At 56.4% G+C, this 19,653-nt stretch overlaps 1 protein-coding gene across 1 annotated transcript in view; it reads left to right on the top strand.

Annotated features, from left to right (window-relative positions):
• TRIM62 (tripartite motif containing 62) overlaps window positions 1-13,717 on the top strand; it is a 44,886-nt gene extending 31,169 nt beyond the window's left edge. The window contains exons 3-5 of the mRNA XM_065421454.1: window positions 8,430-8,686; window positions 9,290-9,405; window positions 13,167-13,717. Of these exons, the coding sequence (XP_065277526.1) occupies window positions 8,430-8,686; window positions 9,290-9,405; window positions 13,167-13,717 (924 nt within the window). The remainder of the gene's footprint in view (window positions 1-8,429; window positions 8,687-9,289; window positions 9,406-13,166) is intronic.
• Window positions 13,718-19,653: the final 5,936 nt, after the last annotated feature.

Here is a 19,653-nt window from a genome sequence, read left to right as displayed (position 1 = left end):
GTTAAAAAAAGAACTGGGGTGGTTGAGTCTTGAGGAAAGACAACGGAGGGGGGACCTGATAACAGTCACCAAATCTGTTAAGGGCTCTTATAAAGAGGACAGGGTTCAATGTTCACCCCAAGTAGGACAAAAAGTGATGATCTTAATCTGCTGCAAGGGAGATTCAGGTTAGATATTAGGCAAAACTTTCTCAGTATAACAGTAGTTAAACGCTGGAACAGGCTTCCAAGGGGGGTTGTGAAATCCCCATCACTGGAGGTTTTTAACAGCAGGTTGGATAAACCCATGTCAGGGATGGTCTAGGTTTACTTGGCCCTGCCTCAACATAGGTTGCTGGACTAGATGACTTCTCAAGGTCCCTTCCAGCCTGATATTTCTATGATTCTCATGCTTTTTCTGGCCCAAATAATATTAAATTATTCAATTAAACTGGAACAACTTCAACAGGAGAAATTGAGGGAGAATAGCCCCTAGCCCTCATTGAACGGTGGCAGGTCCCTGTTCAGATCCCTTCTCCCTGAGGGGGGACATGACCGAGTGAGTACTTGAACCACTGGGCTAAAGTCTATAGGGTGGGCCTCTCTCTTTTCTCCTCCTCCATCTGTTTTGTGTGAGCCAGGCGGCCTCTGAACACGCCTGCCAGACTGAGCCCTGCGTGTTAGTTAGGCAGAGGAATGACTTTCTTTCCCCAGTTTGTGGATCACATTCTAGGGCACCTGGCTCTCCCTGTTCACTGTATAGGGAGCCTAAAGCAGCAGAGTCAGCCTTCCTTACTTCCTTTAAATGAAAGCTGAGAGTCTCACTTTGGGTATGTCTACACTACGGGATTAATCCGAATTTATATAATTCGAATTTGGAAAACAGATTGTATAAAGTCGAATGTATGCAGCCACACTAAGCACATTAATTCGGCGGTGTGCGTCCATGTACCGGGGCTAGCGTCGATTTCTGGAGCGTTGCACTGTGGGTAGCTATCCCATAGCTATCCCATAGTTCCTGCAGTCTCCTCCGCCCATTGGAATTCTGGGTTGAGATCCCAATGCCTGATGGGGCCAAAAACATTGTCGCGGGTGGTTCTGGGTATATCCTCCCCCCTCTCCAGGAAGCAACGGCAGACAACCGTTTCGCGCCTTTTTCCTGGGTGAACAGTGCAGACGCCATACCACGGCAAGCATGGAGCCCGCTCAGCTCAAGACAGCAGTCATGAACATTGTAAATACCTCGCGCCTTATCGTGCAGTTTATGCTGAACAAGAACCTGCAAAACCAGGCGGCGAGGAGCAGGCTACGGCAGCGCGGCGGCGAGAGTGATGAGGATATGGACATGGAATTCTATCGAACCGCGGGACCCGGTGCTTTGGAGATCATGCTGTTAATGGGGCAGGTTATAGCCGTGGAACGCCGATTCTGGGCCCGGGAAACAAGCACAGACTGGTGGGACCGCATAGTGTTGCAGGTGTGGGACGATTCCCAGTGGCTGCGAAACTTTCGCATGCGTAAGGGCACTTTCTTGGAACTTTGTGACTTGCTTTCCCCTGCCCTGAAGCGCCAGAATACCAAGATGAGAGCAGCCCTCACAGTTGAGAAGCGAGTGGCAATAGCCCTGTGGAAGCTTGCAACGCCAGACAGCTACCGGTCAGTCGGGAATCAATTTGGAGTGGGCAAATCTACTGTGGGGGCTGCTGTGATGCAAGTAGCCAAAGCAATCACTGAGGTGCTGCTACGAAAGCTAGTGACTCTGGGAGATGTGCAGGTCATAGTGGATGGCTTTGCTGCAATGGGATTCCCTAACTGTGGTGGGGCGATAGATGGAACCCACATCCCTATCTTGGCACCGGAGTACCAGGATACCCAGTACATAAACCACAAGGGGTACTTTTCAATGGTGCTGCAAGCACTTGTGGATCACAAGGGACGTTTCACCAACATCAACGTGGGCTGGCCGGGAAGGGTTCATGATGCTCGCGTCTTCAGGAACACTGCTCTGTTTAAAGGGCTGCAGCAAGGGACTTACTTCCCGGACCAGAAAATAACCGTTGGGGATGTTGAAATGCCAATAGTTATTCTTGGGGACCCAGCCTACCCCTTAATGCCATGGCTCATGAAGCCATACACAGGCAGCCTGGACAGGAGTCAGGAGCTGTTTAACTACAGGCTGAGCAAGTGCAGAATGGTGGTAGAATGTGCATTTGGCCGTTTAAAAGGTCGCTGGCGATCGCTATTGACTCGCTCTGACCTCAGCCAAAGAAATCTCCCCATTGTTATTTCTGCTTGCTGTGTGCTCCACAATCTCTGTGAAAGTAAGGGGGAGACCTTTATGGCAGGGTGGGAGGCTGAGGCAAATCGCCTGGCTGCTGATTACGCGCAGCCAGACACCAGGGCGATTAGAAGAGCACACCAGGAAGCGCTGTGCATCAGAGAAGCTTTGAAAACCAGTTTCATGACTGGCCAGGCTACAGTGTGAAATTTCTGTTTGTTTCTCCTTCATGAAAACCCGCCCCCTTTATTGACTCATTCATTCTCTGTAAGGAAACCACCTTCGCCGTTCCCCCAGCTTGCTTTCAAAGGAAATAAAGTCACTATCGTTTAAAAATCATGTATTCTTTATTAAGTGATTATAAACATAGGGAGAGAACCAACAAGGTAATCTGGGTGAGGTTTGGGAGGAGGATAGGAGGGAAGTAAAAGGCCACTGAACAAATTCAATATAATGACAGCCTTTTGGTTGGGCTGTCCACTGGGGTGGAGTGGGAGGGTGCACGGAGCCTCCCCCCCGCGTTCTTACACGTCTGGGTGAGGGGGATATGGAACATGGTGAGTGGGGAGGGAGGTTATACAGCGGCTGCAGCGGCACTCTGTCATCCTGCTGCCGTTCCTGAAGCTCCACCAGACGCCGGAGCATGTCCGTTTGCTCACGCAGCAGCCCCAGCGTTGCAGACTGCCACCTCTCATCTCGAGCGTCCCTCATGACCTCACGTTCACTGGCATCTTTCCTAAATTTAGATACAGTGTCCTTCCACTCATTCAAATGAGCTCTTTCATTGCGGGTGGATTCCATTATTTCCGTGAACATGTCGTCTCGCGTCCTCTTTCTACGCCGCCTTATCTGAGATAGCCTTCGGGACGGAGGAGGGAGGCTTGAAAAATTTGCAGCTGCTGGAGGGAGGGTTGAAAAAAAGGAGAGAAGTTTTTAAAATGATACATTTTACAGAACAATGCTTATACTCTTTCACGGTGAAAAACACTATTCACATTACATAGCGCACGTGATTTCAGTACAAGGTCGCATTTTCCATCTTAATATTGAGTGCCTGTGGCTTTGGTGTTAGAAATCACAAACGCAGGTCCGGGCAACAGAATTCAGCTTGCATGCAGCCATGGTAAGCCATTGTCTTTCGGCTTCTGCGCCCTCCTTTCCCACATACCAAGCAAAGCCCGTTGACTGCTGCGGTTTTCCTGTTAACCTTCAGCAGCAGAAAACAAACTAACCCCCCCCCCCATCCAATTCTCTGGGATGATCGCTTTATCCCTCCCCCCACCGCGTGGCAGGTATCAGGGAAGATCCCTGCAGAAACCAAACTAACCCCCCCCGCCCCCCCTCCCGCCATGAATTCTCTGGGATGATCGCTGTACCCCTCCCCCCACCGCGTGGCTGGTAACAGGGAAGATCCCTGCTAGCCAAACGCGAAAAGCTCAGGGCCAATTCCCCCCCCGCGCTTGGCTAACTGCAGGGAAGGATTTCTTTTCAGCCACAGGCAAACAGCCCAGTAGGAACGGCCACCTCTGTCCCCTTAATTAAGTTCCCGTATTTCAACCAGGTTACCATGAGCGATATCACTCTCCTGAGGATTACACAGCAAGATAAAGAACGGATGTTGCTTGAATGCCAGCAAACACCGGGACCATACGCTGCCAGGCTTTGTCAGGCAATGATACCAGATTACTTGCTGCAAGCATGGCGTGGTCAAGTGTCCTACCATGGAGGACGGAATAAGGCTGCACTGCCCAGAAACCTTGTGGCAAGGCTTTTGGAGTACCTCCAGGAGAGCTTCATGGAGATGTCCCTGGAGGATTTCCGCTCCATCCCCAGACACGTTAACAGACTTTTCCAGTAGCTGTACTGGCCGCGAATGCATCCCAAGTCCTCAGGGCAAAGTAATCATTAAAAAACGCTTGCTTTTAAAACAAGTTTTATATTTTAAAAGGTAAACTCACCTGAGGTCCCTTCCATGGGGTCATGGTCTTGGATACTGGGTTGGGAGGGTACTTCAGTCAGGCTGAGAAAAAGATCCTGGCCGTTGGGGAGAACGGAGTGCTGGGTGCTCTCTGCAAGCTCGTCCTCCTCCTCCTCCTCCTCCTCCTCATCCGCAGAATCCTCAGGTGTAGCTGATGAGACTATCCCCGACCCGGAATCCACGGTCACAGGTGGGGTAGTGGTGGCGGCCCCCCCTAGAATTGCATTCAGCTCGGCGTAGAAGCGGCATGTCCGCGGCTCTGACCCGGAACGACCATTTGCCTCCTTTGTTTTTTGATAGGCTTGTCTGAGCTCCTTGACTTTCACGCGGCACTGATCTGAGTCCCTATTGTGGCCTCTCTCCATCATGCCCTTGGAGATTTTTTCAAAAGTTTTGGCATTTCGTCTTTTCGAACGAAGTTCTGCTAGCACTGAATCCTCTCCCCATATAGCGATCAGATCCAGTACTTCACGTACGGTCCATGCTGGTGCTCTTTTTCGATTATCGGCCTGCATGGTTACCTGTGCTGATGAGCTGAGCTATCTGTGGTCACCTGTGCTCTCCACGCTGGGCAAACAGGAAATGAAATTCAAATTTTCCTGGGGCTTTTCCTGTCTACCTGGCCAGTGCATGCGAGTTCAGATTGCTGTCCAGAGCGGTCACAATGGTGCACTCTGGGACAGCTCCCGGAGGCCAATACCATCGAATTGCGGCCACACTAACCCTAATTCGAAATGACAAAATCGATTTTGGCGTTACTCCGCTCGTCGGGGTGGAGTACAGAAATCGATTTTAAGAGCCCTTTATTTCGAAATAAATGGCTCCGTTGTGTGGACGGGTGCAGGGTTAATTCGATTTAACGCTGCTAAATCCGAATTAAAGTCATAGTGTAGACCAGGCCTTAGTCACATGATTCCAGGAGCAGGGGCTTTAAGAAAACCTGTACATAGCACTGGACTTGCAATACAATTACAAGAGTTGGCCATGCTGAAAAAGCCATTTGTTTTCACTGAAATTAAGAATAAAACAAAAACCTATTCCTAGTCAGAATTATGTTTCCTAAGAGCCCTTTTCTATTGCATCGAAATGTTGGGCCTGAATTAACAGGGACAGTCTCAACTTAAAAAACATGCTCTACCTGAAAATGTTGTGCCCACTGTGCTTACAAGTCACATCCGGTCTCCAAACTCTCTTTTGCTGAGATGCTTACAAGAGCTTGGTAGTGGTTAGGCAACTAGGACCACAGCCCATGTGCTGGCCAGTATTGTCTTATCCCTCTGTTGTCTCTTGTCTCACTCTTGCACTGTGAGCAGGGCTGTCCTTACCCATACGCAAACTACGCAGCTGCGTGCTGCTCCAGCAGCCAGCCCGATCCCCCGGCCAGCTGAGCCGGCCAGGAAAGCTGCCCCCACCCCTGTTCCACCCCTTCCCCAAAGCCCCTGCCCCTGCTCCACCCCAGCCCTGCCCCCCACTCCACCCCTTCCCCTGAGCTACATCCCGGGGGACTGCAGAAGGGGTTGGGCCTGCCCTGCAATCACTGGGCGGTGGGAAGTGGGGCTGTGTAGGGCACCAAAATGTCTAGGGATGGCCCTGACTGTGAGCTCTGAGGAGCAGGGGCCATCTCTTTGTTCTGTGTTTGTGCAGCACTAGGGCCATGGGGTCCTGGCCAGGTGCTGTCACAATACCAGTATTAAATCATTAGAATTCCTGCAGGGTCAGATTTTCAAAAGAGCCCCAGGCTCAGCCCTTACAGCTGGGGCCAGATGTTCCAGAGACCTCAGCTCCCATTGGATAAGATCTGTGTTTGCACAAGCGCTTTGCTTCCAGCAGCCCCCATTCTGACACTTATGGCTGCGTTGGCAAAAGTGCCCTGCACCCAGTGTGCCGAGTCCCTGAGCATCCTAAATGGGAACAGCTCTTTGGAAAACATGTCCCCTTTGTGGATAGTCGGTTCCCCACTTTCTCTTTCACTGCTTCTCCTGGGTGTCCTCAGTAAGTCAAGTATCAAAGGGGTAGCCGTGTTAGTCTGGATCTGTAAAAAGCAACAGAGATGCCCACTTCGTTGGATGCATGCATCCGACGAAGTGGGCATTCACCCACGAAAGCTTATGCTCCAATACATCTATTAGTCTTAAAGGTGCCATAGGACTCTCGGTTGCTCAGTAAGTCAGTCCACCCATCCCCCCATTCTGCAAGGATATTTTGACAGTGTCAGGGGAGAGAATCATTTTTTTTAAACAATAGGGAAATGTGATTGTAAAAAGGGGATGGAGGCAGACACACCTGAGCCTCCCGTTTTTAAACTGACTAGATTTCAAGCCGACTGTGTCCCTTGGGGGGGAAAAAATCTCATTAACAGGGTTTGCAGTAGCAGTGTGATTCTTACAGTGGATCCTGGGGCAAAGTGTCCCATGGGGCGTGGGAGGCAGGCCGAGGCAGCACTCAGGAGTGGGGCGTGGAGTGGTGTATGGTGAAGGGGAAGCTGAGATTTAATGGCAGTGAAGGTGCTGTTAAATATCCTTAACGTTCTTTCCACAGGCAAGCAACTGGGGGGGAGGGGGAAGGTCAGCGGTGCTGGGTGCTGTAGGGAGGAGAGATGAGTCAAGTGTGGGGCGAGGTACCAGGGGCTGCAGTCCCGGCTCTGTCACTGACCTCAGGTGACCAGCTCCCCGGCTGTAATACTGACCGGCCTCGCAGAGTGACTGTGCAGTGCCATGAAGGCGCTGGGGGCAGTGTCAGTGCCTGGCAGAGCCAGAGAGCAGGGCTGGCTGCTATAGTGAGGGAGTAATGGTCAGAGCAGGGAGGTGCTTGGGGAGCCCAGGGCTGGAATAGTTCTGGGGACGCAGGTCTGGAGAAGGGGTCTCAGCAAACCTGTAGAGATGATTCATAGATTCCACGGCCAGGGGATCACGGTGATCGTCGAGTCCTGGGGCAGAGCTTTCAGAAACCAGCCAGTCTGCAGTGCACTTCTAATTCAGAATGAGAGAGATGAGCCCTGAAAGGAGAGTGGAAGGGCTGCACATATAGAGCAAGGGGCACTGGCAGAGCTGGGTGTGGGGAGCTCAGGGCCGGACGGGCCGTGGGTGAGGCATGGGGGCACTGGCAGAGCTGGGTGTGGGGAGCTCAGGGCCGGACGGGCTGTGGGTGAGGCATGGGGGGCACTGGCAGAGCTGGGTGTGGGGAGCTCAGGGCCGTGGGTGAGGCATGGGGGGCACTGGCAGAGCTGGGTGTGGGGAGCTCAGGGCCGGGCGGGCCGTGGGTGAGGAATGGGAGGCACTGGCAGAGCTGGGCGTGGGGAGCTCAGGGCCGGGCGGGCCGTGGGTGAGGCATGGGGGGCACTGGCAGAGCTGGGTGTGGGGAGCTCAGAGCCGGACAGGCCGTGGGTGAGGAATGGGAGGCACTGGCAGAGCTGGGCGTGGGGAGCTCAGGGCTGGGTGGGCTGTGGGTGAGGCATGGGGGGCACTGGCAGAGCTGGGTGTGGGGAGCTCAGGGCCGGACGTGCCATGGGTGAGGAATGGGGGTCACTGGCAGAGCTGGGTGTGGGGAGCTCAGGGCCGGACGGGCCGTGGGTGAGGCATGGGGGGCACTGGCAGAGCTGGGTGTGGGGAGCTCAGGGCCGAATGGGCTGTGGGTGAGGCATGGGGGCACTGGCAGAGCTGGGTGTGGGGAGCTCAGGGCCGGACGGGCTGTGGGTGAGGCATGGGGGGCACTGGCAGAGCTGGGCGTGGGGAGCTCAGGGCCGGACGGGCCGTGGGTGAGGCATGGGGGCACTGGCAGAGCTGGGTGTGGGGAGCTCAGGGCCGTGGGTGAGGCATGGGGGCACTGGCAGAGCTGGGTGTGGGGAGCTCAGGGCCGGACGGGCCGTGGGTGAGGCATGGGGGCACTGGCAGAGCTGGGTGTGGGGAGCTCAGGGCTGGGCGGGCTGTGGGTGAGGCATGGGGGGGCACTGGCAGAGCTGGGTGTGGGAAGCTCAGGGCTGGGCGGGCTGTGGGAGAGGCATGGGGGGCACTGGCAGAGCTGGGCGTGGGGAGCTCAGGGCCGGGTGGGCTGTGGGTGAGGCATGGGGGGCACTGGCAGAGCTGAGGGGAAAGCTAGCCTTGCTGGGAATCCTGCCGCTAACCAGCGTACGGGTGGAGCTGTCTGGGAAGTAGTGAGGGTGGTGTGTGACTCTTCTCTGCTTGTCTGTCCTGTGCAGTCCTCTGCCAAGAGCCTGCGAGCCACCATTGGGGAGGCCTTTGAGCGGCTGCACCGACTCCTGCGCGAGCGCCAAAAGGCCATGCTGGAGGAGCTGGAGGCTGACACCGCCAGGACTCTGACCGACATCGAGCAGAAGATCCAGCGCTATAGCCAGCAGCTGCGCAAAGTGCAGGAGGGCAGCCAGATCCTGCAGGAGCGGCTGGCTGAGGTGGACAGGCACGCCTTCCTGGCAGGCATCGCCTCGCTCTCGGAGAGGTACGGGGGGGGGGGGGGGGGGGGGCGTCGCCTGGCTCTCGGAGGGCTACGGGGGGGAGGGGCGGGGGGGCGTCGCCTGGCTCTCGGAGAGGTGCATATGGTCTTTGCAGCCCAGCACTGCCTCAGTCCATCTCCCTGGACAATGGCTCTTTCCTCTTTAGCCACCCAGCCCAGCCCAGTGCAGGACAAAGACCTTCCTATTGTTGCTCCCTCTCATCCATTCCTAGTCCCTGTCCATCCTGAAGGCCTGCTTAGCCCCACACCCATGCAAGGGTGGACCTTCCTAGTCCAGAGCATCTCCCCATACCCACCCTGGCACCAACGGGGCACTGCCAGGGAGTGCACACCGGCTGGCCTCACTCAGTGCTCCCATGGTGTATGTACCCCAGGGCCCATGTGGCTGTGACACGAGAGGCAGTGCCCTATGCCCTGAGACCCGCTGCCCAGCAAGAGAGGCATGGGCAGAGCTCCTACCTCTAGTCCAGGCCCTCACTCAATTGACCCCCTACCCCTGTAACCTCTCCCCTTCCTCCCCAGCAAACCCCACATTGCGGTAGGGGAACTGCAGGGGCTCCGTGCTAACCAGCTTGACTCTCCAACCAGGCTCAAGGGAAAGATCCATGAAACAAACCTCACCTATGAAGACTTTCCTACCTCCAAATACATGGGCCCCCTGCAGTACACGATCTGGAAATCGCTCTTCCAGGACATCCATCCGGGTAAGGTTCCCCAGCCCAGGGAGGGCGGCCTGCGCCCTCTAACGTACTATAGGCCTTTCCTGGCATAATGTGGCAGCCAGGGCCTCTGGCGTGATTATCAGAAGTGCTGAGCACCCACAAGTCTACTGGCCTGAGGGCGGCGACGCTCAGCCTCCCTGCAAAGCCTGCCATGTGGGAAGAGTCGCCTTAGCTAGGTAGATACAGCCTGCTGGGCCCAGCCTGTGTGCTGGGGGGATTAAACTGCAGACAGGCGGCCCCGGCGGCCTCCTCAGGGCATTGTGGTCTGACGCTGGCAGGAATACCCGGCATGTAGGGCCAGATTCTGAACTGGGAGTCGCAGGGCTGCAGGACTCAGCACATGTGCTGGGGGCGAGCAGCAGGAGGCTGTCTGACAGCAGTGCCTGGGATCCAGCGCCTGGCATGTCCGTGATGCGTCTCTGTCAAAGGGGCTCCGGTTGCGTGGTTTGATGTTTCTCCTGTTCTCGGGCTCTGCGGGAGTGCTGGGGGCTTCTACTTTAGAGACCTGCAAGGGGCAGACTGGTGAGGGGACAGAACTCTTTGCCTCCAGGTCACTGGTTCAACCCCCCCCCCAGCCAGTAGTTGCATGTGGCTGCTCCATGACCCATGCAAAATCCGAATGGGCAGAAGGCTGAGCGCCGAGGCAACAAAGCGCCCATTGACTGCAGTGGGGGTGAGAGTGCCTTGGGGAGAACACTCTGTATCTGGGGGGCCCTGAGATCCTGCAGGGACGGGGACCACAGCCTACGCACCAGTCTCTGGTGATGCAATCTGCCCCTTGCAAAGCAGCCAAGCCCTGAGTGGGCCATGGGACTGACTTCCCCTCTCACTCCCTCTACCGGCCAGCTTCAAAGGCATTCGTGGGGAATCAGTGCTGGCCATACAGAGCCCCAGCTCCTAGGGGAGCCCCTGAGAGCTCTCCACTCCCCTGGGGGTCGTGGGAGCTCGGCTCCTCCGGGCCCAGCTCGGAAGCTGCTGCACCAGGGCTTAGCTCACAGCAAGGGGCCCATCGCTCCTTCAAACAGGGGAACAGCCTCCCCCACGTGGGACCTTCCTGCCAGGCACATGGCCTCATTAAAGGAAAGCAGCAGCTGTAGGTGTGATGACATGGGGTCCCCTCCCGTCCCCTGCTGTGGCAGTGCAGCATCGGGGAGCTCTCCTGCTCCACTCCCTTTCTCCCCCTGCCCCTTTCAATCTGTTCTCCTTTGCTCTTCCTCCCTCCCCCCCGCTGCTGCTGTTCCCCCAGCCAGGGCCAAGCGTGTCCTAGTGTGCAGCCCAGACACCAGCTCCTGTTCCTGGGAGAAGGGAGAACACATCAGAGGCTGACAAAGGCCCTCTCTGCAGGGCTTCTTCCACTGCTGTGGTAACGGGAGCATGGGGGCTTGCAGTGCAAGGATATGGCCCCAGCTGGAGCTGGCCTGGAGACCAGCTGGGGGAGGCAGGGCCCTGGGGGCAGGCTGGGGAGGGAGGGTTAATCCAGGGAGGTGGGGGTTAATTCCATTTCTAGCTGGGTTTCTTGCCACTGAGCTCCGTGCCTAATACAGACATTCACAACTGATGTTTATTAATTAGCCGATCTGTCCTCTGGGACATCGAGCTGTTCTGCTGAGACACGGACCTGTACGAGAGCTTGCTCCAGGCCTGCTGGCCTTTCTGCTCTTGCTTATTCAGGCCTCACCCTCTGTCCCTCCTGGCCGTAAGGTCTGTCAAGTGCAATGGCACTGTGCCAGCTCTGCCACTGCTCCAAACCCGCCTGTCTCTGCACTCTGCTCAGCAGCTGTCACGCTCCCTGCAGCCTCCGTGGGGACTAGCTCCTTTGACGGGCTGGCGGGATCTGGGTTGCAAAGAGCCAGATTCCGAGTGGTGCCCACCCATTGTGACTGTGGGTTTCCCTTTTAGACCAAGTTTTCTCCCCCTGTCCCTCCTCCATCCACAAAATAAGTCAGATTGGCCTCAGAATTGGTGAGTTAGACCTGGGGCCATGGTCAAATTTGTCTATAAATTTTGAAGCGACTTGGACAAGGGCTTCCTGAATTATGACTGTCTAATCATGGAAGCATCCCTCACCATTCCAAAAGCGCGTGTGAGGGGGTGGAATTTACCACTCTGCAGCAAAACCAAGAGAAAGGAGAGGGATGAAATCACCGTGCCTGGCTCCCCTCACTGAGCTCGAGTGCCTGGCACCAGCCTTTCGCTGATGAATGGGAAGTTACCGATGGTGTTAATTAATATCACTAGGCAGCATCAGCTCTGCCAAGCCCAGCATGGGACATCAGTGAGCACTGGGAACCTGAGCTTCCATGGAGGAGGCTGTGGGCCTTTCCCCCCAGGAACCCCCTCACTGGGGTGGGCTGGGCAATGGGAAAAGAGAACTGCTTGTCCAAAGCTTGTGAGGGAGCCAGTCTCTCTGGATCCTGGGGCCCCCAGCAAGGCGCCCCATGCATGTACTGCCCCAGCCAGCCTGGAGCTGGCCTTGTACCCTGCCCCGTGGTTCCGAGCAGCGTGGGGCTCCTCTGCCAAACCCCAGGAGGTCTGTTAGATGGAGCAGGCAGGGAGCTCTGGTGCTTCCCTCCAGCCGCCCCACCTTCTCCTGCGGCACCTCTGAGCTGCTCTCCAGTGCCCTACTCCCCCTTGCAGCAAGATTCCTGCCCCCTCGGGCCTCCTGGCTCCACTCTCCCCTATTCCCCTGTATCCATAGACCCACCCTCATCAAAGATTCCTTGAGGCCGGGTGGGGGCAAGGGCTGTCACCCTCTGTAGCTCGCTGGGGGGATCCTGCTACAGACACCAAGGAAGCTGCTGCTTGTGCTGGGGCATCACACACGGAGGCTACATCTGCACTGGCGCTGGGGTGTAATTTCCAGATGTATCCACACTAGCTTTGATCGAGCTGCAGCCACAGCTGCACAGGCGGGGGAGCGTTAGCCACCCTGCATCTGCACCTAGGGTCTCGTGGGGCGGCCGGCCCCTGGTGCCGCCGTGGCTACCTGTCTGTTTTTAGCGTGCTCGCTCAGTCAGAGCTAGCCTGATACATCTCGAGCTGGGAGCCCAGCAGAGCCATGCGCTGCGACACACCTGGTTGGTGTGTTTGTTAGCCCACCCCAGAGCAGCTCACCCAGGGCATTGATCTGTGTCTCTAACTCCCACCACTGGGGGAGCTCTCGGGACAGAGGGGGAGGGGGTCCCCCAGAAAGACCCCAAAGCATCAGCCCCCATCTCCGAGGCCCTGGCGCATTTGTGCATGTGGTCTGCACTCTGATAAGAGCACTCCCTAGCTCTTTGCATCTTCCTCCTCCTAAAGGAAGCCTCAGTGCCAAAGGGATTGCTAAGCAGTGTCACAGGTGTGATTTTAAATGCAGCTGAGTCCCGGGGGCCGGTTAGAGGCTAGCTCTGCGGCCTCTCCCATGCTCCAGGGTCCCAAGAAGGTCCCTCCAACAGCTTTCCCGGCCTGTGGGGCCAGTCCCTGCATGCAGCACAGGGGCAGATGGGGAGTTACAGGGGGCTGGCTGCCCAGCCACCTGACTGACCCCATCACACGTGCCTCAGCACAGTGCCCTCTGGTGTCCCTGTGGATCATTGCTCAGTGTTGTCTGTGAGGGGTAGCTGGGTGGGTACTTGCAGGCCCCTATTTTGGGGGCATTTACATTCCCTTTACATAATCCAGTGCTTTGCCTGTAATTGACTAGCCGTGTGGAGGTGTGGCTAGCTTCTGAGCCCCTTCCTGTCCCTCCTTTGCTTTCCCAGTGCCAGCAGCCCTCACGCTGGACCCTGTCACAGCTCACCAGCGCCTCATCCTCTCGGATGACTGCACCATCGTGGCCTACGGCAACTTGCACCCGCAGCCGCTGCAGGAGTCACCCAAGCGCTTTGACGTGGAGGTGTCGGTGCTGGGCTCAGAGGCCTTCGGCAGCGGCGTGCACTACTGGGAGGTCATCGTCTCGGAGAAGACCCAGTGGATGATCGGGCTGGCGCATGAGGCTGTCACCCGCAAGGGGAGCATTCAGATCCAGCCCAGCCGCGGCTTTTACTGCATCGTCATGCACGACGGCAACCAGTACAGCGCCTGCACCGAGCCCTGGACCCGGCTCAATGTTAAGAGCAAGCTGGAGAAAGTAGGTGTCTTCTTGGACTATGACAAAGGGCTCCTGATCTTCTACAACGCTGATGACATGTCGTGGCTGTACACCTTCCGGGAGAAGTTCCCCGGCAAGCTCTGCTCGTACTTTAGTCCTGGCCAGAGCCACGCCAATGGCAAGAACGTACAGCCACTCCGCATCAACACCGTCCGGATCTAGGAGGGAGCAGGGAAGGGAGCCTGGAGCCGTCCAGCTCCCTCCTGGCCGGCAGGCTGATCGAGAGTCCCTGCTCAGACAGTTCCCACCTACCCCTTCCTGCAGGGCTCCGGGGCTGTGCTGTTCCTAGCTCAGACCTCCTGGCATTATCCGGGTGTGGGAGGGTGCAGGGCTGGGGCAGGGGGGTTGTGGCACTGTTGGTATTTCAGTGTGCGAGGATGCAGCATTCCTGCCTCCCTGTCTGCGTCAGTTTCCAGACTAACCCAAGGATCCGGGCTGAGTATGGACATACAGCTGGCTATCCCTGGCATGATCCCGGCATCGCCATGGCCACTCTGCCAGGATGGATGCAGACTGGACCCTGTGCTGGCATGGAGCAGAGATCAGGGCACCTTGCAGAGCTGCTGCTGAACTGCTGTGTGGTATCTCAGCTCACCTGTGAGCTCCCAGCTGGGTTTGCTCCTGGGGACAGAGCATGAACCATCCTCCACAGGGCTAGTGACCTGGCAGCATCTGCTCCTAGTATGTGTTACGTTGGCATTCAGGGGCCCAAGGATCATTAATGGTCTGGAGGATGGCGTGGATTGCACCCTCAGCAAGTTTGCAGATGACACTAAACTGGGAGGCGTGGTAGATACACTGGAGGGTAGGGATAGGATACAGAGGGACCTAGACAAATTAGAGGACTGGGCCAAAAGAAACCTGATGAGGTTCAACAAGGACAAGTGCAGAGTCCTGCACTCTAGGACGGAAGGATCCCATGCACTGCTACAGACTAGGGACCGAATGGCTAGGCAGCAGTTCTGCAGAAAAGGACCTAGGGGTTACAGTGGACAAGAAGCTGGATGTGAGTCGACAGTGTGCCCTTGTTGCCAAGAAGGCTAACGGCATTTTGGGCTGTATAAGTAGGGGCATTACCAGCAGATCGAGGGACGTGATCATTCCCCTCTATTCGACATTGGTGAGGCCTCATCTGGAGTACTGTGTCCAGTTTTGGGCCCCACACTACAAGAAGGATGTGGAAAAATTGGAAAGAGTCCAGAGGAGGGCAACAAAAATGATTAGGGGGCTGGAGCACATGACTTATGAGGAGAGGCTGAGGGAACTGGGATTGTTTAGTCTGCAGAAGAGAAGAATGAGGGGGGATTTGTTAGCTGCTTTCAACTACCTGAAAGGGGGTTCCAAAGAGGATGGATCTAGACTGTTCTCAGTGGTACCAGATGACAGAACAAGGAGCAATGGTCTCAAGTTGCAGTGGGGGGCAGATAGATGCTGGGACCGTGCTCAGCTCAGGGCAGCCTGTCATACAGGCACTGTGAGCGACGTGCTCACACACTACCCTGGGCAATGGCGTTTTTCCAGGCTCTGCTAGCAGTACAGAGGCAGCCAGAAGGCGGCAGCCTTGGCAAGTACCCCTGCCGTGGGTGGGGCCGGGATCGCCTGAGGAGCATTCAGCCCGACAGGGTCTCTGCGCAGAGCCGCAGTCAGTTCTGGCACTTTCACGGGCTTCAGCCCCAAACACTGTGTCCTCCAAAGGCCTGTAACAGGAAGCATGATGGGCTGGGCTCCTCGTTAATGAGTTGGGCACCCAAGCAGGGGGCAGAAGCTAGAGCATGTGACCCAGGTGGCCAACACAGTCAGCGCGATCAGCTCCTGCATGGCCCAGCAGCCAAGTGGGACTGGAAACACTCCAATGCATACAGGTGGGGGGGGACCTTGGCCGGGAATCTGGATCGAGTCAGCTAACAAAAGGCTGAGGCCCAGACTTTCCTAACGAGGGCTTCTGTTTTGGGGGGCCCTTTGGGCCTGATATCTAGGGGCACTGAGCCAGCACCACCGGTGCCCACCAACACTAGCTAGAACCTCAGAGAACAGGCCAAAAGGGGCTCATACCAGGCACCCAAAAGCAGCTGCTAGGACTGAAGACATAGGCCTCACATTGCAGTCGGTTAGTGGTAGCACCTCGCCCAGCTGGCGCTAAGCCCGTAGCTGGCCCCGGAGCCAGGGTCGCTGGTCTGCACCCAGAGCAGCAAGGAGGCTAGCTGGGGGATGTCCTGCCACCGGGAGGCATGGAGCCAGCATATTTGCCTTGGGGCTGTGGCAAGGGGTTGAAGGACAGAGATCTGGACAGAAGTCAAAGCCGGGCCGTGTCTGTGGAGATCCTCGCAGGGCACTGGGGAGTTACGCACAATGGTGGGGAGCAGGTACAAAGCTGAACATTGAGGTAATTCTCTTGAGGCTGCCTAGGGCCCATCTGGTGCTAGCCTGACGCCCTTACTCAGGTCAAAGGCTCTGTGGCTTCAGCAGGAGTGTGTTTGTGACAGGCCCTTGGGAATCGGTTCCATAACAGTGAGAACCCTGAGGCAGTGAAATAGACCCCCGAGGAGGCAGGTGGGGCCCTGCACACCAGGGCTTCGTGAAGGGCAGGAGGCTGATGAGACTTTCCACTCTATAATCACTGATCTCAAAGCACCTGACAACAGAGCAAGAGCATCACAATCTGCAGTTACAGCTGATTCCTGGTTCTGGGCCCTGCCACCTTCCCCAGACCCAGGCTGGGTGCCCCAAGGGAGAAGTCCATAGCTGGCAGTGGATGTCATCAAACCCCACCCCTCCCTGCACCAAGAAACCAATGGCAGCACAGGGGCCTTGGACTTGATGTGGTGCCTCTGTGGGCAATAGCGCCATGGTAGTGTCTGGTTGGCAGCCAGGAGGCCCATGGGCAATGGGTGCAGAGACCATGTGGCAACATGACGGGTAGAGTGGCAGCCCCACACACGTGTGGCTCCAGTCTGGTGTGTGGTGAATTTCACATGGCAACAGGCCTGCAAAGTCCAGGTTTTGTGAGCAGCAAGGAGCCAGTGTCTGCAGGCGTTTGGAGAGACAAACAGGGTGTTCCCCACTGGTGTTTCTTGGCTCTGGGGCCTCCAGGCTGAACATGTTACTTTGTAAACGAATGAACTTGGGATATGTCAGGGGGTCTGGTCTGAGTAAAACGTGGGCAGCAGCCTGGCACCTCGCTGTCTTGGGCACATCTGCTCTGCATTGAGGGGAGAAGGGTGTGGACAGGGATTGCTCTGGTTGTAGGAAGAACCCGTTCTCCCCTTCCTGAGATCCAGCTGGGACACATGAGCCACCCACCATAAGGACTCAAGAGCCAGAGGACACGAGATGTTGTGACTGGACTCAGGCCCCGTGAGCTGGATCCCATGCAGGGTTGTTTGCTTCTTGCCCCTTCTGGGGCCATGTCATGTCAGCCACCAGCTCCCTGGAGACTTTCTGTTCAGTGAGTGGCCTGGTATGGTGGCTCACTTGGTGACAGACAGGGGGAGAATGATGCTCCCCCATTTCATGGCTTCCACTGGAGGTAGCTGATGAGCAACACTTCATCCTACCAGGAGGGCAGAAAGCCCAACTCCAAGGCAGCAGCTGGCCACCCTGGCTGCAGACTCCCCCACCTCCCGGAGAGCTACTCCCCCCTCTGCGTACACTGCACACAGCCTGGTGGATGTAGGGGAGCAAAACCCAATGTCACTGGTGACACGTGGTGTCTGCCCCATCCTGGCCCAGTTCTTGCTGGGAAAACGGGTCCAGCTTGCAGACCAGGCTGAGGAAACTATTTGGAGGGAGTCGCTGAAACTCAGCCCCATCCCACTTTGGGGCCGAATCCTGAAAGCTCCTTCTCTGTGTAGGGAGTCCTAAGGGGTGTAGCCCCATAAGGTGACTCATCTGAGCAGGTTCAGCCTCTTGGTAAGGAGGCTGCTGTTGACATCACTGAGAAATCCCGTGGTATGGACAGGAGCTGCAGGGAGAGAGCTGGTGTGGTGGGGGGCAGCGTCCTGTAGCCTGGCAGGATGGAGTGTCGCAGGGTAGTGCACCCACACGCTACGATCCTGCAAGTCAAGCTCAGTGCCTGGCAGGAGTTGGCCCTTCCTGGCTACACCATCCAGGTGACTCCAGTGCCTGCTGGGCGCACTTCCACCTTCTGCCTGCGTGCTGTGCCAGCGCTGTGGTTTTTCCTTCTTCAGAAGCTGGTGGATTCTGTATTTATTCCTGGTTCCGTGGCATGTGGTCTCCGACTGCTGCAATAAAGGCAATTTTTTAAAAAAAGGAATGGAAACCACTTTCTGCAATCCCGCTGCCCCTGGGGCTCCTGCCTTCCCCTCCTGGCCCCCGTCTCCGTGCAGACGCCCTGGCGGATTGCATGCAGACACGGACAGAACAAGGACAACAATGCAGCTGGCAGCCAGCCCTGCACCAGGCTGCCATTTGCATGCTATTCTGCCTTCCATTCAGGGATCTCCCATTGGTTCATAACATTCCTACAGCACCCCCACGAGGTAGCAGGCATTATACACCGTTCTTGGGCCCGATTCTGTTCTCGCTGGTGCAGTTCTATTGGCCTGAGGCAAGTGACCGCTCATGGAGAACTAGAGATGAGAGCAGATCAGGTCCTTTAGCTATGTGCCCTACCACGAGATCTCAGCATCGGTGGAGTCATACACACTGGATTTTACACCATGGGTCCTGACCCTCCTCTCAGTTACAAAATATTACTGTTGGCAACTGTAATGGCCCTCTCGTGGGGAGCGTGGCCTAGTGGTCATGGCTGCAGCTCCTGCCAGTCAAGGGGATTGTGGGAGGGGAGCCCGGGCCCTCCCACTCCACTGAGCTCTGACCCAGGGCCCTTTGGGCTACTGGCAGTCTGGCAACCAAGGCTGCTTACGGCTGTCAACCCTGGGTCTCTTCCTCTCATCCACCCCCCTGGGGTCAGCTTAGTCCAGGCTTTCCCCTGATGGGGAAATCCAAACCAAAAGGAGTAAGAGGAGGTCACCCATATCCACTGGATACTTCCCTCTCCGGGGTGGGTCCTCCCTTCCCTCAGGGAAGGCCCCTCTGGGCAGAGTTTTTAGGCTTTCCTCTGCTCTGCTCTGCTCTGCTGGAGCTGTAGGCTGCAGATCTGCTCACCTCCAGCTCTGCCACCCAAATGAGCTAATTCCCTGTCTTTTAATTCCTCCAGCAGCTGGAGCATTTGCTGCAGATATGGTGGGGCTGGGGTGGCTGAGCCCAAAATAGTCCCTTAACCCCTTGTTTCCCAGTGTGGGGTTTGTACACCCCATCACAGCAACAAAGGGACAGCCAGACAACCCAAGCTGCATAGGTAAACTGAGGCAATGATGGCCATATTTGTGCCAAGACAGTGACTTGCCCAGGGTCAGTGACAGGAGCCCTGATTCCCTCTCTGCTGCTGTTTCACAAAGGCCTTGGCTACACTCGGGAATTGCTGTGAAGCGCGAGTGTAGTCGCGCCGCCAGCGCTGTGAGAGAGCTCTCTCGCAGCGCTGTATGTACTCCACCTCTCCGAGGGGAATAGCTTGCAGCGCTGCAGGCTCTGATCACACTGGCGCTTTAAAGTGCTGCGCTCGGGGGGGGGGCGTTTTCACACCCCTGAGAGCAGCAAGTTGCAGCGCTGTACAGCGCCAGTGTAGCCAAGGCCTAAATTCCATCCCTGTTAGACGAGGGTGGAGAGAGAGGAGCTGGATGGAGTCTCCTGGGTATTCTGCATCATTGGCCTGGCTCCTCCAGCCCTCCAGGATTACAGACAATGCAGGACTAGCTAAGCGCCCCCCCCCCCCCACCTCTGCTGACAAAATGAGCTCTCTTACCAACTCCTCTCCCTAATGGGCGAGCTGCAGCGAGCCAACTCTGTACCACGCATCACGGCTTTCTCCAGAGGGAGCCTTGGCAGTGCCATCTGCATTTAACAAGTCATTTGTCAGCTCAGCGCTGCCACGCCCTGGGCCTGCATTCAGAGGCGCCAATTGAATTGCAAAGCTGCTGTCAGTGCTGACTCTCAAGCCAGCCCGTGAGGGAGCAGACCCTCCTTGCGCACTTGCAAACAAGCAAGGGAGAAAATAGAGCCTGGGAAAATAAGGAACA

This window comes from Emys orbicularis, chromosome 22, assembly GCF_028017835.1.
Source record: "Emys orbicularis isolate rEmyOrb1 chromosome 22, rEmyOrb1.hap1, whole genome shotgun sequence".
Classification (NCBI taxonomy): domain Eukaryota; kingdom Metazoa; phylum Chordata; order Testudines; family Emydidae; genus Emys; species Emys orbicularis.
The sequence above is the reverse complement of the archived record's forward strand: the minus strand, read 5'-3'. Positions and strand labels throughout refer to the sequence as shown.